Genomic DNA, 15,184 nt, shown 5'->3' with positions numbered 1-15,184 from the left:
TCTAGAAACAGGAACATGCAAAGCAGCGTGTCTAACAGCGCAGCTTCTCTACTGTTCTGGCTAAAAGCATTTTGTCTTCTTTCAGCACTGAAACACCTCAGGACCAGGACCCAGTACTGCTGGTCCAGCCTGGCGTGAGCCACAGCTACATCAATCCAGCTGTGTGGCTACACACGTCACCTATTGACAGGACAGTGGCAAGTCGCCACCTTATTGCTGGTTACATTAATTAATGACTCCCCCATGAGACAGACAGGTGACACGATCCATCTCACGGCATTAGATGGTACAAGTGCCAGACTGGCTCGTCGGAGGCGACAAGGTCTCGGTGGGAGGTCGCCCAGCACAGCGACCAAGACAAGCTGTCACCTCAACAGCAGAGCCACCTCCCGCGGGGACAGAGGATGCTCGGGGTACCGCCACGGTGCAAGCCCGGGGCAGCCAGCGCAGAGGCGCCCGGAGCACAAGCGCGTTCTGTGCAAAGCAGATGTATTGCAGATCCTTCGAAAAACATAAACGACAAGAGGAGGAGGAGGAGATGGGGAGGCGCCCCGCCCGAGCGACAGCTGCCGGGGGGCAGGCGGGCCGGGGCGAGCACCGCCCGGGGAGGGGGCACCGCCGGGGACAGGGGAGACAGCCCGGGTCCCGCCCGCTCCGCACTCACCACGGTGACGGGGGACACCATGTCTGCCGCTGCCGTCGCCGCCGCTGCCCGCCGGCCTGCGCCGGGGCGCCTTTTACCCGGCGGTGACGTCACAGCTGAGGGGGCCCCGCCGCGAATGCGCTGCGGGGGGGAGGGGGGGGGAGGTGTCGGCTCCGCCCACGGGGCGGGCGGTGTGGGCGGTGCGGGCAGCGGGAAGAGGGAAGCGCGGGCGGGGGGGCAGTGCGGGCGGGGAAGGCGGCATGGGTAGGACGGGTGGCGCATCCCGGTCCCGCTGCCGGGCGGGTGCGCGGTTCGTTCGGGTCCCGGCTCCGGGCGGTGTCGCTGGCGCCTTCGCTCTCTGTGGCGGCGGCCGGGCTGTCCCCGGGCTGCGGGGTCTGGGTCCCCGTGCGGCCCCACCGCGGCGCTGGGGACGGGCTCGCTGCGCACAGCGGGTCCCTCGCCCCCCGCGCTGCCTTTGCCGGCCCGGGGCGGGGGGAGTGCAGCCCGTGACATGCGCTCGGCCTCCGTCCCTCCCGTGTCCCCCCCGTCTGCCCGGCCCCGCGCATCCCCGGCCCCAGCCTTGCTCCTCCTTTGCCCTCTGCTCCTGCCCTTTGCTTTCCCATCTTCCAGCAGACCCCCGTGGCCTTTCACCCTTTCTGCTCCGCCTTGACACCTCACTACCCCCCTATTTCTCCATTTTTCCCCTTCTGAGGGCTTCTCTCATCTCACAGCTGTCCCATCGCCTCCATCCTAAGACCCGCAGGTCTTCGCAGACCCTCTCCCCTTCCAGCCCTGTCCCTGCTCCCAGCAGCTGGCGGCGGCCCCTGTGCCCCCCCCCCCGGCTGTGGATCCCTCCCAGCTCACCTCCCCGTCCCCATCCTTCTGCCAAGGTCATCCCGGCGCTGCAGAAATGTTAGTGTTGGCACAAAGCAAGGCGAGGGACGTGTCATGTGGGATACCGAAGAGTGGGAAGCAGCAGCTCAGACACTAAAGTGACCCTGGGACTGTCTTCGATGTGGTTTTACTTAAGGATTAATATTTAAGGATGCAGGAAGCAGCTCTACGTGTAATATGATCTTGCTCAAAAGTTTCACTCTGTAACAATGCAAACAGGTACTTAAATAGTAGATGATTAAGTAATCTGCTATTTGTAGCCTGAGCAAAAGTCATGTTTGGTATTTATCACATCGAGGGAACATTCCCTTCCATTAAGTAAAAAAAAAAAAAAAAAAAGTAAAAAAAGTGTGCTATTTCTTTTGCAGCCTTTGTGCAACAGATTGGTAAACATCCTCATGTTTCTGAGGATGAAATATATACGGAGAGCAGTCCTGATATCCTACACAGGCAACCTGATTTATATCGACAGAGGAGTGTGCATAGAGTCCCATCACCGTCTGATGGGACAGGGATGGATGCGGCAGCTCTTGCATCATTTAAACAAAGGGATTTCTACATGGAAAAAAAAGAAACTGCAAATCTGCACTATCAGATCAGAGAGCCATTGCAGTGAAATCTGTGGCAAGTGAACCTCAATCATATCAAAGCAAACTGTTCTCTGTGCAGCAAAGCCCCATGAGGCCACAGCCAGGGGACCGAGTGCTGTTCTTAACAATTTCTGTTAAAAGAGTGGATAGGGTAGTAACATTTTCATTAGGCAAGAAGAGAAAGATAAGCTTTCCCTTTTTTCAGGGAGCTAGGTGAACTGGAGGATAGGAAGAAATATCACAACAAAGGCTTTGCCCTACTGAAATCAAGGGGGAGGCAATTTTTAGTGGAAACAGTACAAGGCAACAAAGGTATTTAGATGTCAAAGGATGCCGTTAATTTGACACCATACAGGATTTTCATAAGGACCAATAGACTCTCAGAACTTGGGTTCCTAATTGCTTTTGAAAATCCTTCTGGGAGCTTGATTATGTCTTGACATAAAGACAAAAAAAAAAATCTGCCTCTTGGTCTTTAGCCAAGGTCTTCATCTACGTATCCTGGCCTTTATTTGAGTGACAAGCCAGGCAGTGCTGTGAGTGGGGATATGTCTGCGTTTGGGTATTGTCTCTGCCGCTTCAAAAGTGGGAGATGGCATTAGGATGGGTGCAGCTTGGCATTCATTCTTTTCTTCTAATGCAGTATCTGTCTTTGGTGAAGCAGCTGAAGCTTTGCCTGGTCTTGCAAATCAGGTATTTCTCTGTCATTGATGCAGACATTCAAAGCATGTTAATACTTTGGGGGAGGGGGTTTGATGCTATGTTGTTGGCTTAAACAAACCTATCAGAAGTGAAGAGGAAACTATGTGCATATCCTGACTTTCCCATCTAAAGCTGGCACTGGGAAACTCAATCTTATTAGTTTTGCTTGGGACAGAGTTGACCTTTTGTGATTTCCAGACAGTTCCTTCCACAGACCTTTAAAAAACAGAGATTAAGGAGTCCCAATGGCAAATATGGTATTTATATGTAATAAAGGAATGGCTTCTGTAACAAAGATTTTACAACCTGACTATCAGGTGAAAATCTTTTGTTGTTGTTCTTTATTTAATATTAGATTAATTTCATGTGACTCCCCAGATTATTCACGAGATTACATCCATTTTTCTACTATCAAAATAAGCACAACACCAACAATAAGTAATTCCTTGTAACTGAGGGAAACCTTCAAGTATAAATTAAATCTGGACGGAACAGAAATGTTTTATATTTTATCCAAACGCAAGCTCAGACAAAACAAGTCCTTTCACAAATCCATTCCCACTGAATCATAGAATCATAGAATCACTAGGTTGGAAAGGACCCACTGGATCATCTAGTCCAACCATTCCTAACAATCCCTAAACCATGCCCCTCAGCACCTCATCCACCTGTCCTTTAAACACCTCCAGGGAAGATGACTCAACCACCTCCCTGGGCAGCCTGTTCCAGTCCCCAATGACCCTTCCCGTGAAAAATGTTTTCCTGCTGTCCAGCCTGAACCTCCCCTGGAGGAGCTTGAGTCCATTCCCCCTTGTCCTGTCCCCTGTCACTTGGGAGAAGAGGCCAGCTCCCTCCTCTCCACAACTCCTTTCAGGTAGTTGTAGAGAGCAATAAGGTCTCCTCTCAGCCTCCTCTTCTCCAGGCTAAACAACCCCAGCTCTCTCAGCCGCTCCTCATAAGACTTGTTCTCCAGCCCCCTCACCAGCTTCTTTGCTCTTCTCTGGACACGGTCCAGAGCCTCAACATCCTTCTTGTGGTGAGGGGCCCAGAGCTGAACACAGTATTCGAGGTGCGGTCTCACCAGTGCTGAGTACAGAGGGAGAATAACCTCCCTGGACCTGCTGGTCACGCCATTTCTGATACAAGCCAAGATGCCATTGGCCTTCTTGGCCACCTGGGCACACTGCTGGCTCATGTTCAGTCGGCTGTCAACCAGCACCCCCAGGTCCTTCTGCTCCAGACAGCTTTCTAGCCAGACTTCTCCTAGTCTGTAGCACTGCATAGGGTTGTTGTGCCCCAAGTGCAGGACCCGGCATTTGGTCTTGTTAAACCTCATGCCATTGGTCTCGGCCCAGCAGTCCAGCCTGTTCAGATCCCTTTGCAGAGCCTCCCTACCCTCCAGCAGATCGACACTTCCACCCAGCTTAGTGTCATCTGCAAACTTGCTAAGGGTGCACTCAATGCCTTCATCCAGGTCATCGATAAAGACATTGAACAGAGTTGGACCCAGTACCGAGGCCTGGGGAACCCCACTTGTAACTGGCCTCCAGCTGGAATTAACTCCATTTACCATCACTCTCTGAGCCCGGCCATCCAACCAGTTTTCCACCCAGGAGAGTGTGCGCCCATCCGGGCCAGAGGCTGACAGTTTCTGAAGCAGAATGCTGTGAGAAACTGTGTCAAAGGCTTTACTGAAGTCCAAGAAGACTACATCCACAGCCTTTCCCTCATCCAGCAGTCGAGTCACTTTGTCATAGAAGGCAATTAGGTTGGTTTGGTGAGAACTGCCTTTTGTGAACCCGTTTCCTGGGCCTGATCACTCGGTTCTCTTGCATGTGCTTCGTAATAGCACTCAAGATCACCTGTTCCTGGCACTGAGGTCAGGCTGACAGGCCTGTAGAAGAAACACCAGGCCTGTAGAAGAAGCACCAAGCGCCAGATGAAGCAATGAAAGCGATCAATGGCTTCAAAACACAGTCAACTTTGTCTTGGTCTGTGTATGTCACGTTTTTGGTGGGGTTTTTTCACTGTTGCAGTCTCCTGTCCTGACCAGTGCAGGCAAGAGAGATCTCATGTGGCTCATCGCAACATTTTGTTCTATATTAAGTGCAGACATTTAACAAAAAATAGAAAATATTTCTAATTCAGTGTGTGTGTGGTATTTTTAACTTGCTATCAATAGGCAAACAGAGAGCAGTAATTACGTGAGCATAAATTTATGGGGGTCGGGAGCAGCAAAACAGAGCATTAAGTATTTCTGAGCACGTTTGTGTTTGAAAATGCTTCTGCTGGGCCATGTTTGTGGTATGCGAGGCTAAAAAAGAAAGCAAGAGAAGTCCCATCTTCAGAAAGGTTACTACACAGCCAGTCTTTTTCTGGAGGATCCTACGTTGTTCAAAGGACTGGACCTAACTCCATAGCTTCATGTGTGTGCAGTATCTCCATGGCTCATGTGGGCATATTATTTCTTTTTTAAACTAACCACCATAAATTTCACTATCAATGAGGCCCTTTCTCTTCCCCCTCTGTATTTTTTTTCCGCTGATTTATTCTCCCATTAGAGACACGTCAGTCCATGGATTAACCCAGGTCTTCCTAGCTGGGTCCTCCTGTCCGAAGCTCACTGTGTCAGGAAGACTTAGAACTCTACATTGCTGAATTCAGTTCAAACACACCCAGAAAAGGCACACTCTTCTTAAAATTGATTGCCTTTGCAATGCCAGGGTCCGTGGATATTTACATATTATACTTGTAATATATGTATATTAATATAGGGGGTTTATAGGAAAATGCTGGGACAATCACAACCCTCTATGTTTTCTAGCTGTTTATTATTCAGGGAGGTTGTCCTACCTCCAGCAATGACTGGAAGAGCAGCAAAACATTTCCTACATTCAGGTGCCTCCGGAACAAGGCAGGGCCATTCAGCTCTCACTTTGCTGGAACAAACTCTGCCAATGGGCCATAGAGCAAATGCTTCCCTTTGTATTTTCCAACTTCCTATTAATACAAAAGTGCCTCAGAATTAAACTACTGAGGAACCAGAAACAAGTGTGCCATTAAGTGCTGGAAAAGTTTTATTTGAGACTCATCCATGCAGATGTTCCCAAGTCATCTCCTTGGCTCCATAGACAGTGCATCCATATCCTAGGATGGCAGTGTTCATGTCAGCCACTTCAGGATACATCATATGTGTATTTCTGGCTTGTTGTACCCAACTGTATTTAGGCCCACTTGTTGGTTGCATGCTGGTTATTGCACTAGTTCCTGATACTTTTCATGTCAAGTAATCTGGTATTTCCCCCTGCACATAAGGACATACCGGGCTGTTTCCTTTCTATACAGATTTATTTCCTGATGCCTAGAGAAATTCAGCAAGTGCCTTTGCTTCCCTCATGTTGGCAATTCCCATAATGATAATAAATATAAAGTATTGAATTTAGACTGCAGAATTAACATCTCAGTGAAATAAAGGGGAGGCACAGCAAAGTCATGCCTCCTGAGAGCAGTTTTTCAGGCTATTTACTGAGCCAGGAAAGCAACGCATGATCTATTTCTAGGCTTTGTATTTGAAAGTTTTCTTCCCAGGCTTAAAATCAATCTGCTGTTAGGGCTTAATAAATGCTGTGTGTGCATGTGCATTTACATATATATGGAAAAGTTAGCATTTCTAGAGATGGGCATGTGTGTAGCTAAGCAGGATCAGAGTGCAGGTCCATTATAGGACTTTGCTTGTTTGAGATTGGTTTATATCCTAACAGCCATAAATAAAAAGCACATTAAAATCTTATTTAAAAGGTTAATAGTGAAATTCTCTATTCCACAGTATGGAAGTAATGATCAAATGTAAAAAGCTTACAATTTATATAGAGTAATAGAATAGTTTGGGTTGGAAGGAACCTTTAAGGATGGCCTAGAACAAACCCCTTGCTGTGGGCAGGATAACTTTCACTACATCAGCTTGCTCAAAGCCCCATCCATCCTGACTTCAAACAATTCCAATCATGGAGCATCCACAGCTTCTCTGGACAACCTGTTTGTAAATGCCCTCATCATGAAAAACATTCTTCCTTACCTTATATCCAATCTAAGTCTACCCTCTTTCGGTTTATTATCATTGCCCCATGTCCTGTTACTCAGTAAAAAGTCAGTAAAAAGTCTCTTTATGTCTTTCTTATAGCCTAAAGGGCAACAATAAGATCTCCCTGTAGCCTTCTCTTCTCAAGGCTGAACAACCCCAACCCTCTCAGCGTTTCTTAACAAGAAAGTTGTTCCACTCCTCTGACCATTTTCGTGGTCCTCCTCTGGACCTATTCTAGCAGGTCCATGTCTCTCCTGTGCTGAGGGCTCCAAAGCTGAATGCAGTACTCCAGGTGGGGTCTCACCAGCTTGGAGTAAAGGGTCAAAATCACCTCCCTTGACCTGCTGGCCGTGCTTCTTTTGATGCAGTCCAAGATAAAATTAGCTTTCTGGACTGTGAGTGACCATTGCTAGCTTATATCCAGTTTTTCATCTACCATTTCCCCCAAGTCTTTCTCTTCAAGGCTACTCTCAATCCACTCATCGCCCAGCCTGTATTCAAGGTTCCCGTTTCCCCAACACAAGTGGAAGACCTTGCACTTGGCCTCATTGAACCTCATAAGTTTCACACGGGCGATTCCTCAAGCCAGTCAAGCTCCCCCTGGGTGGCATCCCTTTCCTCTAGCATACTAAGTGCACCACTCAGCTTGATGTCATCTGCAGACTTGCTGAGGCTCCATCCCGCTATGTTGCTGATGAAGATATGAAATAGTATTGGTGCCGATACAGACTCTTGAGTAGCAAATTACTTGTTACTGGTTTTCATTTGGACATTGAGTCATTAACTGTAACTCTTTGGATGTGGCTGTCCAGCCAGTTCCTTATCAATCTAACAGTCTATGCATCAAACCCATCTCTCTCCAATTTAGCAGCAATAATGTTGGGGAAACTTGTACCAAAGGCCTTAGAGAAGTACAGGTAGATGATGTCTATAGCTTTTCCCTTGTCCACTGATGAAGTCACTCCATTGTAGAAGGCCACAAGATTAGTCAGGTGCAACTTGCCCTTGGTGAAGACATGCTGGCTGTCTCAAATCTCCTCCCTGTCCTCCATTTCTCATAGCTTCTAGGAGGATCTTTTCCACGATCTTCCCAGGTACAAATATGAGGGCACAGGTATCTTTCACTAGATCAGATCGCTCAAAACCCCAGCCAACCTGACCTTGAACACTTACAGAGATGAAGCATCCACAACTTCTCTGGGAACCTGCTCTAGTATTTCATCACCCTCATGACCAGAGGCAGTTCCCTCAGCCTGCCCTTGTGTGCCATGTGCCCCAGCCCCACACCACGTTGAAGGGCCTGGGCTGAACACACACCCCATGCTTCAGTGTCTGGGTGTTGCCCCGACCCATGTGCAGCACCTTGCACTTGACCTCATTGATCCTTGCATGGTTCACATGGGCCCACTTCTTGAGCTTGTCCAGATCCTTCTGAATGGTATCCCATCCATCAGGCAAGTCAATGGCACCATTCACATTGGAGTTCTCTGCAAATTTGTGTGAGGGTGCACTCAATGCCACTCTCGACGTCATTGATGAAGATATTAAACAGTGTTGGTCCCAATACGGACCAATAATTGTCACTGATCTCCATCCAGACACGGAACTATTGACCACTATTTTCAGATGAGACCATCCATCAAACAGTCTATCCATCAAATCCATATCTCTCCAATTTAGCAAGAAGGATGTTTGGGGGGACCATGCCAAAGACCTTACAGAAGTCCAAACAGATGACATCCCTTGTCCACTGATGTAGTCACTCCCCCTCAGAAGACAGCTGGATTGGTCAGGCAAGTCTAACCCTTGGAGAAGCCATGCTGTCTGTCTCATATCACCTCCCTGTCTTCCCTATGTTTTGACATACCTTCCAGGAGGTCTTTTCATGGTCTTTCCTGGACACAGAGGTAAGGCTGACTAGTCAGTAGTTCTCAGAGTGAAAATTCTCCTTCTTCCAGTTGCAGGGGTCTTTACCTGACTGCCATAACTTTTCAGATGCGATGGAGAGTGTCTTGGCAACTACTACGTCCCCGGAGACCCTGTGAGGCATCTCATCAGGTCCCACTGACTTATGTATTGTCAGGTTCCTCAGGCTGTCTCAAACCTGATCTCCACTTACAGTGGGAGGGACTGCGTTTGCCCATCCCTGCCTTGAGGTTCAGGGTCTTGAGAGATGTGGGAAGAGAGATTACCACAGAAAACTGTGACAAAAAGATCCTTGGCCATCTCCATGTCAGTTGTCGCTACTTCTCCTGTCATATTTCCAGGGGGAAGGTGGGGGGAGCAGGGCCAGTTTTCTTTCTTGGTTATAGAAGATTTCTAAGCTGTTACAGTGAGACAAAGCTGAACTCAATTGCTTCACTCAGTACGAGTGGGCGCATGTTCAAATAAAGACATTTTATTACCCTCAGTGGGAAAATGTTGGTGTGCAAGAGTGAAGAGCAAGTTAACACTGAGTTTCTTGTGAAACTGAAGAAATCTTTTCAATTATTGACTGAGACTTAGAGAGAAGAGATCCCAAAGATCAAGCTGGTTCTCAAAGTCACCCATTTTTTGTCAGTAGAAGATGTGAAAGCAAAATCAACAGAGATCCTCAACAACCTTTCAGAAATCAATAGAATTTCTTTGCATGTTGGCAGCATTGTGTGTACCTGTGTGTCAGCTCAGAAGGGAACTGTTTTGAATGTGATCATAGTTGATTTTCTTAATTTCTTAAAGAAAAAGACTTATAGTCACAGTCTCATTTTTTTTTGTTTCAGACCTCATATGTCTCTATACTATCCTTTCAAGCTATGGCATGTAACATGTAACAAGTAAAAAGAAATTGAGAGGGGTTCAATAGAAGCTCTTAAATAAGCTAAAAAAAAATCCACAACAGCCTACCTCAAATAAAAGTTGTGATGCTGTTACAACTTCTCTTCCTTACTCAGTTGCCCCATTTTCCAGCCCACGCAAAAGGACTCTAATTTATCTCATGATGAAATCATCAGTGATTTAGTAATATACTTCTTCACAACCAGGAGTTGGTAATAGCTGGAGTGTTACAACACGTGTGAAAACAGCTGAAGGCTTGTCCTGGGAAACATCATCAGATGACTTTTAGGTAAAGAATATGACACAGTTAAATGGATAGATTACAAAACAGAATAAAGATAGGGTAAGTGTTTTAATGTCTATTAATTAATGTCTATTAATTAATTGAAGCAATTTAGCTGAGCATCTAGCAGAAAAACTGTACTCATGATGAAGGAGAAACTTTAAGGAAGAAGGAGAAGAAGATCCTAACCCAACCAAATCTATGTGCTGGTGACTGGTGGCCGAGACCAACTTTGGCTGGAATTTTGGGTTTTGGTGGGCTTGTACTCACCATGAACTCATGGTGTCACATCGGCTGAGGGCCACCCAGAAGGTGGAAGAGAAGGAAGGAACTGGCCTGGAAAAGGTACATGGTGGTCATTAGAGCCATAGTAATCTCAGGTTTTCAAAAGTGACTGGTGTCTTTCAGTGGATGGGTTAGGTACCTTGAGTACAAATTTTTCAGAGAGCATTTTCAGAAGTTCGGCTCTGTTCTTTGATGTATTCCAGTGGTCTGACATAAATTACAGCATTGAAAGTCACTGATCACCTCAAAGTCTTGTGTGTGGGCAACAAGCATTGTCTGAATTAGTATAAAATCAGTTTGAATCACTAATGAGTTCAGATAAAGGTTTTTACCACTATTTTTATTTGAGTCAATCACTCTCATATTTCCCAGAGGAAAACTCTGCCAGCACGGTCAGCAAGCAATACATTGATTTTAAATCAGCAAGACTGCTATTGATCTTAGAAGCTATTTATTGCACATGTTCCCAGCAGCCACTTTCTAATGGAATTTTAACAATTCAGTAGGGTCACTTGAAGGTCTCAAGGAAGCAAGGGAAAATTTTGCCTCATGCAGAAAATACCTCCCTAAGACAGGACCTTCACTCACAATCATAAGACAGCCAGCACTTCTCAAGTTTTAGTAAACCATAATGCTTAATTTTCAAGACAGACATAGTTCTTATTTTATTCAGCTTGTCCTGGCAATATATATACAATTTCACCTCTGCCTTATTAAATCCATGAGCTGCTGATTACTGGAGGCTGGGAGAATACAAAGCAAATGTTCCTAGCCTTTTGGCTTCTTCTGGGGCTCTGCAGCAGTTAGCTGCTGTCAGCCTTAGGACAGACAAGCCCTTAGTCTGTTGCAGTACATCTACGCTTACTTTAGAAATGCTGTCATAAGAACTGGTCTAAATATGCTCCTCTTCCTGCTTTCTTTCCTATAGAACATGGTGTTTTCATTTGAGTTAAAATCTTGCACCAGAAGGACAATCTTTTGTTTGGCTATACAATTTCCAATGGTTCAATAGGAAACAACATGCAAAACACTTGTCTCTGATAAAAAAACGTGGGTTTTATCATCAGTCTCACTTAGTTTTCTTGCACACGATCTCAGCTGCAAAAGTGACATGTGGATATGCAGGCAAAAATAGGAAGAGGAGGAAGTGAATAATGTTTGTAAAATATTTAAGAAAAATGTTAGTTTAATTTAAAACTAAAAGGGACAGTGCTTGGTTTGGGGCTGGAGGAGGTGGCTGGTGTACACTTTGAATCAAGATGGTGCCTTGCTCTTGGTAGGAGATAAGCCTTGGCTGGCTTTGTGCCACAGCTCCTTTCTGGTTTGAAATTGCTGCATGCACAGTGGTACGCGTAGGGCCATTATGTCCTTGTGTCTCTTGGGCAAACATCCTTGTCCCAGTCTGGTTGACTGGATCTACTGAAAAGCAGTGCGCACACCAAATGCCTCCACAGGCCACAGGGGCTCTTATTGATGACTGTGGCCTGGGGTGTTCCTGAGGAAACATGTAAGTGCCAGACCTACTGAAAGAGTTCCTGAGATTTCTACAAGTAGCACAACCACACTTCTCTCTGTCTCTTACACGCATGTAATGCACATTACCTGAAAGCTACAAGTCACATAAGCACCTAACAGGTACCTGTAATTTTAGCTGAGATTTGACCTGCAAAACTGCTGTGGTTGTATTTCTTTGCATGCTACAGAGTGCAACATAATCCAGCTGATAACAAAGGATAAGGGCAAACAAGCACTTTGGATAAGTGGCGGCATCTGTCACTTGCAAACCTGTACCACCTGGTATTGAGCTGAACTTAGCAGACGGTCTCAGCTACTCTGTCATGCTTCTTATTTGTTACGGCAAGGACTAGAAGAAAAATACAATTGTGTGATATTCCTAGGCTCTTTTGGGAGGCCTGGATAATACACATGGGTGGAAGTACCCCATACAATGAATAGTGAGAGGGAAGGAAGGAGGCAGTGCTTTCTAGTAAATAAGAATTAAAAGAGATCTGGGCTTTCAGCTGGGCTTCTGCTGACTTGCTGGATGATCACGAGCACATTTCCATTTTTTTGCACCAATCTGCATCAGGAAACAATGGTCAAAATCTGTCTTCAAATCTGGCTTTTCCCTTTATAGCAAAGTAAGACTGAATACAGCTAAACCCAACCAAAGCACAAGACAGAGAGCAAATCCCTTTTCTTGATAGTCATCTTTTTACCTGCCGTTCAGTGAAGCTGTAGTGCTCAGGGCTAGTTCAGCCCACGGGAAGCTAATAGTGTGGCTGACGGGCAGGAAAGGCGTTTGAAGCAAAGCCCTGTTGTGAATTCACGCAGCAGGGGCTGGAGGCAGGCTGCTCTGGAGCTGGCTGCACTGCTGAATTTCTGCCTAACACCCGGCGCGGGTTTTTTGGACCTTCACAATGGTGCCACAGTTCCCTGTCACTATGGAAACTGGTTTTTGAAAAGGCACTATTTTTAAAAAGTGACTTGAAACCAAAACTTGTGCTTTGTCTGCATCCCTGGTTCCAGGGTTCTCCTGGGAACGGGGGAGGCTTCTGGAGGAAGACCTGGCCTCCTCAAACCGAAACCCAGGTTCCCCTTTGTGAGAGAGTCGCAGCTGAATCAGCAGCTGATTTTTCCACAGATAAGGACAGAAACCACGAGAACGGTTAAGTCAGCAGGAAAGACAGCATGGTCTGTTACTGCTGTCATTGTGTGGCCCACTGGGGACGGCCACAGGATGTGCAATAAAATTGTGTGCAGCTCAGGCAGATTAATCTGAGAGTGTTAAATTCAGGAGATGTTTCTTTAAATTACTTTGTTCTCTACAGTCTTGCCAAAGCTTAGATACAGGAGGAAACACTACTGCATGGCTACTGAAGGGACAGGACAACAGTCAGGGTAGGGCTTTCCTCTGTCTATGTGCTCAGTGTACCTGACTGCCAGGCTTTTCACAGCCTAATTCAAATCCAGCAGAGATGAGAGTAACCAGAAGAGTTTTTCTTTCCATGTGTGGACTATAAAAAGATCCTTATCAAAAATGGCTTTGTCTTGGAGCCTACAGTTCAGACTTAGCTGTGTTCATAATACTCTGGATAGATCACGCTTGGCTCTGTTGAGCCAGCTGTGAGGGGAAAAGCCTAGCATTTTAGTCCTCTCGCTGCAAAAAACACATAAGAGATCTGCATGTGGGTGCTGGTCCCAGATCAGACCTGGTGGCACAGCCCTCATTTTAATGGTAAGTATTTATGCATCACTGCCAAGCATTAGAGAAATACACCTGCATCTTGACACTAACACTGACACATGGGAACCACAAGGCACATACAACCTGTCTGTTCAGCCCTGGAGGCGTCATTGGAACCCAAAAGCCATTTGCAGAGGCTCAGTGTGGACAGGCACTTCTTTCCCTGCCATTCCTGCCACTTCCCGGATTTCATCATGTAACTCTCTGTGAGGCTCTGCTGAATTAAAAAGGGAAAACTGAGGGCCGGAGCTGCCCAGGAGAGGGGCAGCGAGCAGCCTGGTGGAGAAAGAAGCAGCAAGGCTTTTTAGTGAACTTTGGTACTAGAGGAAATTCTCAACTATTTTTCTGCGATGAGTTCAGGAAACCCTGCGTAGGGCATACCCCACCTGTAACACTTAGAGACACCTAATTAGCAGGTGCCAGGGTCCAGGATGTGATTCAAAGTAATTAATTTCCATATACAATTGGCAAAAGGAAGTGAAGACTCCCCCAGGGAAGACTCAGAAGGCCAAGTAATTATAAAGAGCTGGAAAGACAAGGCACAGGGTTTCCTTCTGCCTCTGAAATTTCAGCACTCCCTCATCACATCCTGAAGCAGTAAATTAATATTTAGGAGACAGAAATGGAGAAACAGAAATGTTTCAGCCCCATACAGTACTAACCCAGTAAAAACAGTAGAAGTAAGCAGCTGGGCTTGCTTTTTCCAGCAAAATAATACTGTTCTGTTATCCTGTGACCGTGCTTGGACTTCTCAAGCCTTTTTGCCATCCCTTCACACTTTCTATGTCAGCATAGAATGTGCAAGAAGCTTGGGAAGAACTGTGAGTGAGTCCGCCCAGGAAGATGCCACTGCAATGAGGTGCCTGAATTAGGGTGCAGACCCTTCTCTGGAGTGCATGAACAATCCCCAGACCAAATGTCAGAGGCTGCCTCTTGTCAAAGACCAATGTCCTGTCTCCAGAGGCAAGCGGGAACCTGTATGACATGGTGTGGCACTGATGGAGAGGATGAAGCCAGTGGTGGGAAGGGCTTTCTCAGCCCCAGGTGCCCCCCAGCAGCCCTTAGACCAAAGACACAACCAAACAGCTACCAGCCCATGTAAGGGAGCCTCTGCAGGCCCCTTCCACTTGCATTTATTTTGCAAAAGTCTGTTTTGCTTTCTCTCCCTTAGGATTTTCTCTTTTCCCAGCCATGCTCTCAGGCCCTGGGCACTTTGCCAGCAGCGCAATTCGGCATTGCTGGTTACACTGTGCCTCAGCTTGGGAACTTCTGCTCACAACATCATTGCTTCAGTCCTCTCCAACTAGAGCTGCACCATGGCAATTTTCAACAAGCAAATGCATCCATGCAGCCATCCACAACGATGTTCATTGCTTATTCTCATCAGAAGTATGTTGGGAAAAGAGAAATGAGGCAGGATCCACATCCAGCTCCTCTTGGAAACTACTAGTGTGCCAACACATCAGGAGAGGAGAGACTGGAAAGTAGCTTAAACTAGCTACTAGCATTGCTTTTTTACCTGGAATAGCACTTATTTTTCTACGAATAAATGTGTCCTAGATGCCACAGTACACAAACTCTGGAGGAGCTCCTTTTTCAGGGACACCTGTATGTCACTTGTTTTAAGTTGCTAAGTTGGAAGGCA

At 46.6% G+C, this 15,184-nt stretch overlaps 1 protein-coding gene across 1 annotated transcript in view; it reads right to left on the bottom strand.

The window, feature by feature from the left end:
• TMEM86A (transmembrane protein 86A) overlaps positions 1-779 on the bottom strand; it is a 28,276-nt gene extending 27,497 nt beyond the window's left edge. Inside the window, exon 1 of the mRNA XM_054066716.1 lies at positions 665-779. Within this exon, the coding sequence (XP_053922691.1) occupies positions 665-685 (21 nt within the window). The 5' untranslated portion in view covers positions 686-779. The remainder of the gene's footprint in view (positions 1-664) is intronic.
• Positions 780-15,184: the final 14,405 nt, after the last annotated feature.

The sequence above is a fragment of the Cuculus canorus genome, chromosome 5, assembly GCF_017976375.1.
Source record: "Cuculus canorus isolate bCucCan1 chromosome 5, bCucCan1.pri, whole genome shotgun sequence".
In the NCBI taxonomy this organism is placed as follows: domain Eukaryota; kingdom Metazoa; phylum Chordata; class Aves; order Cuculiformes; family Cuculidae; genus Cuculus; species Cuculus canorus.
Note: the sequence above shows the minus strand (reverse complement) of the source record. Positions and strands in the feature narration are given on the sequence as shown.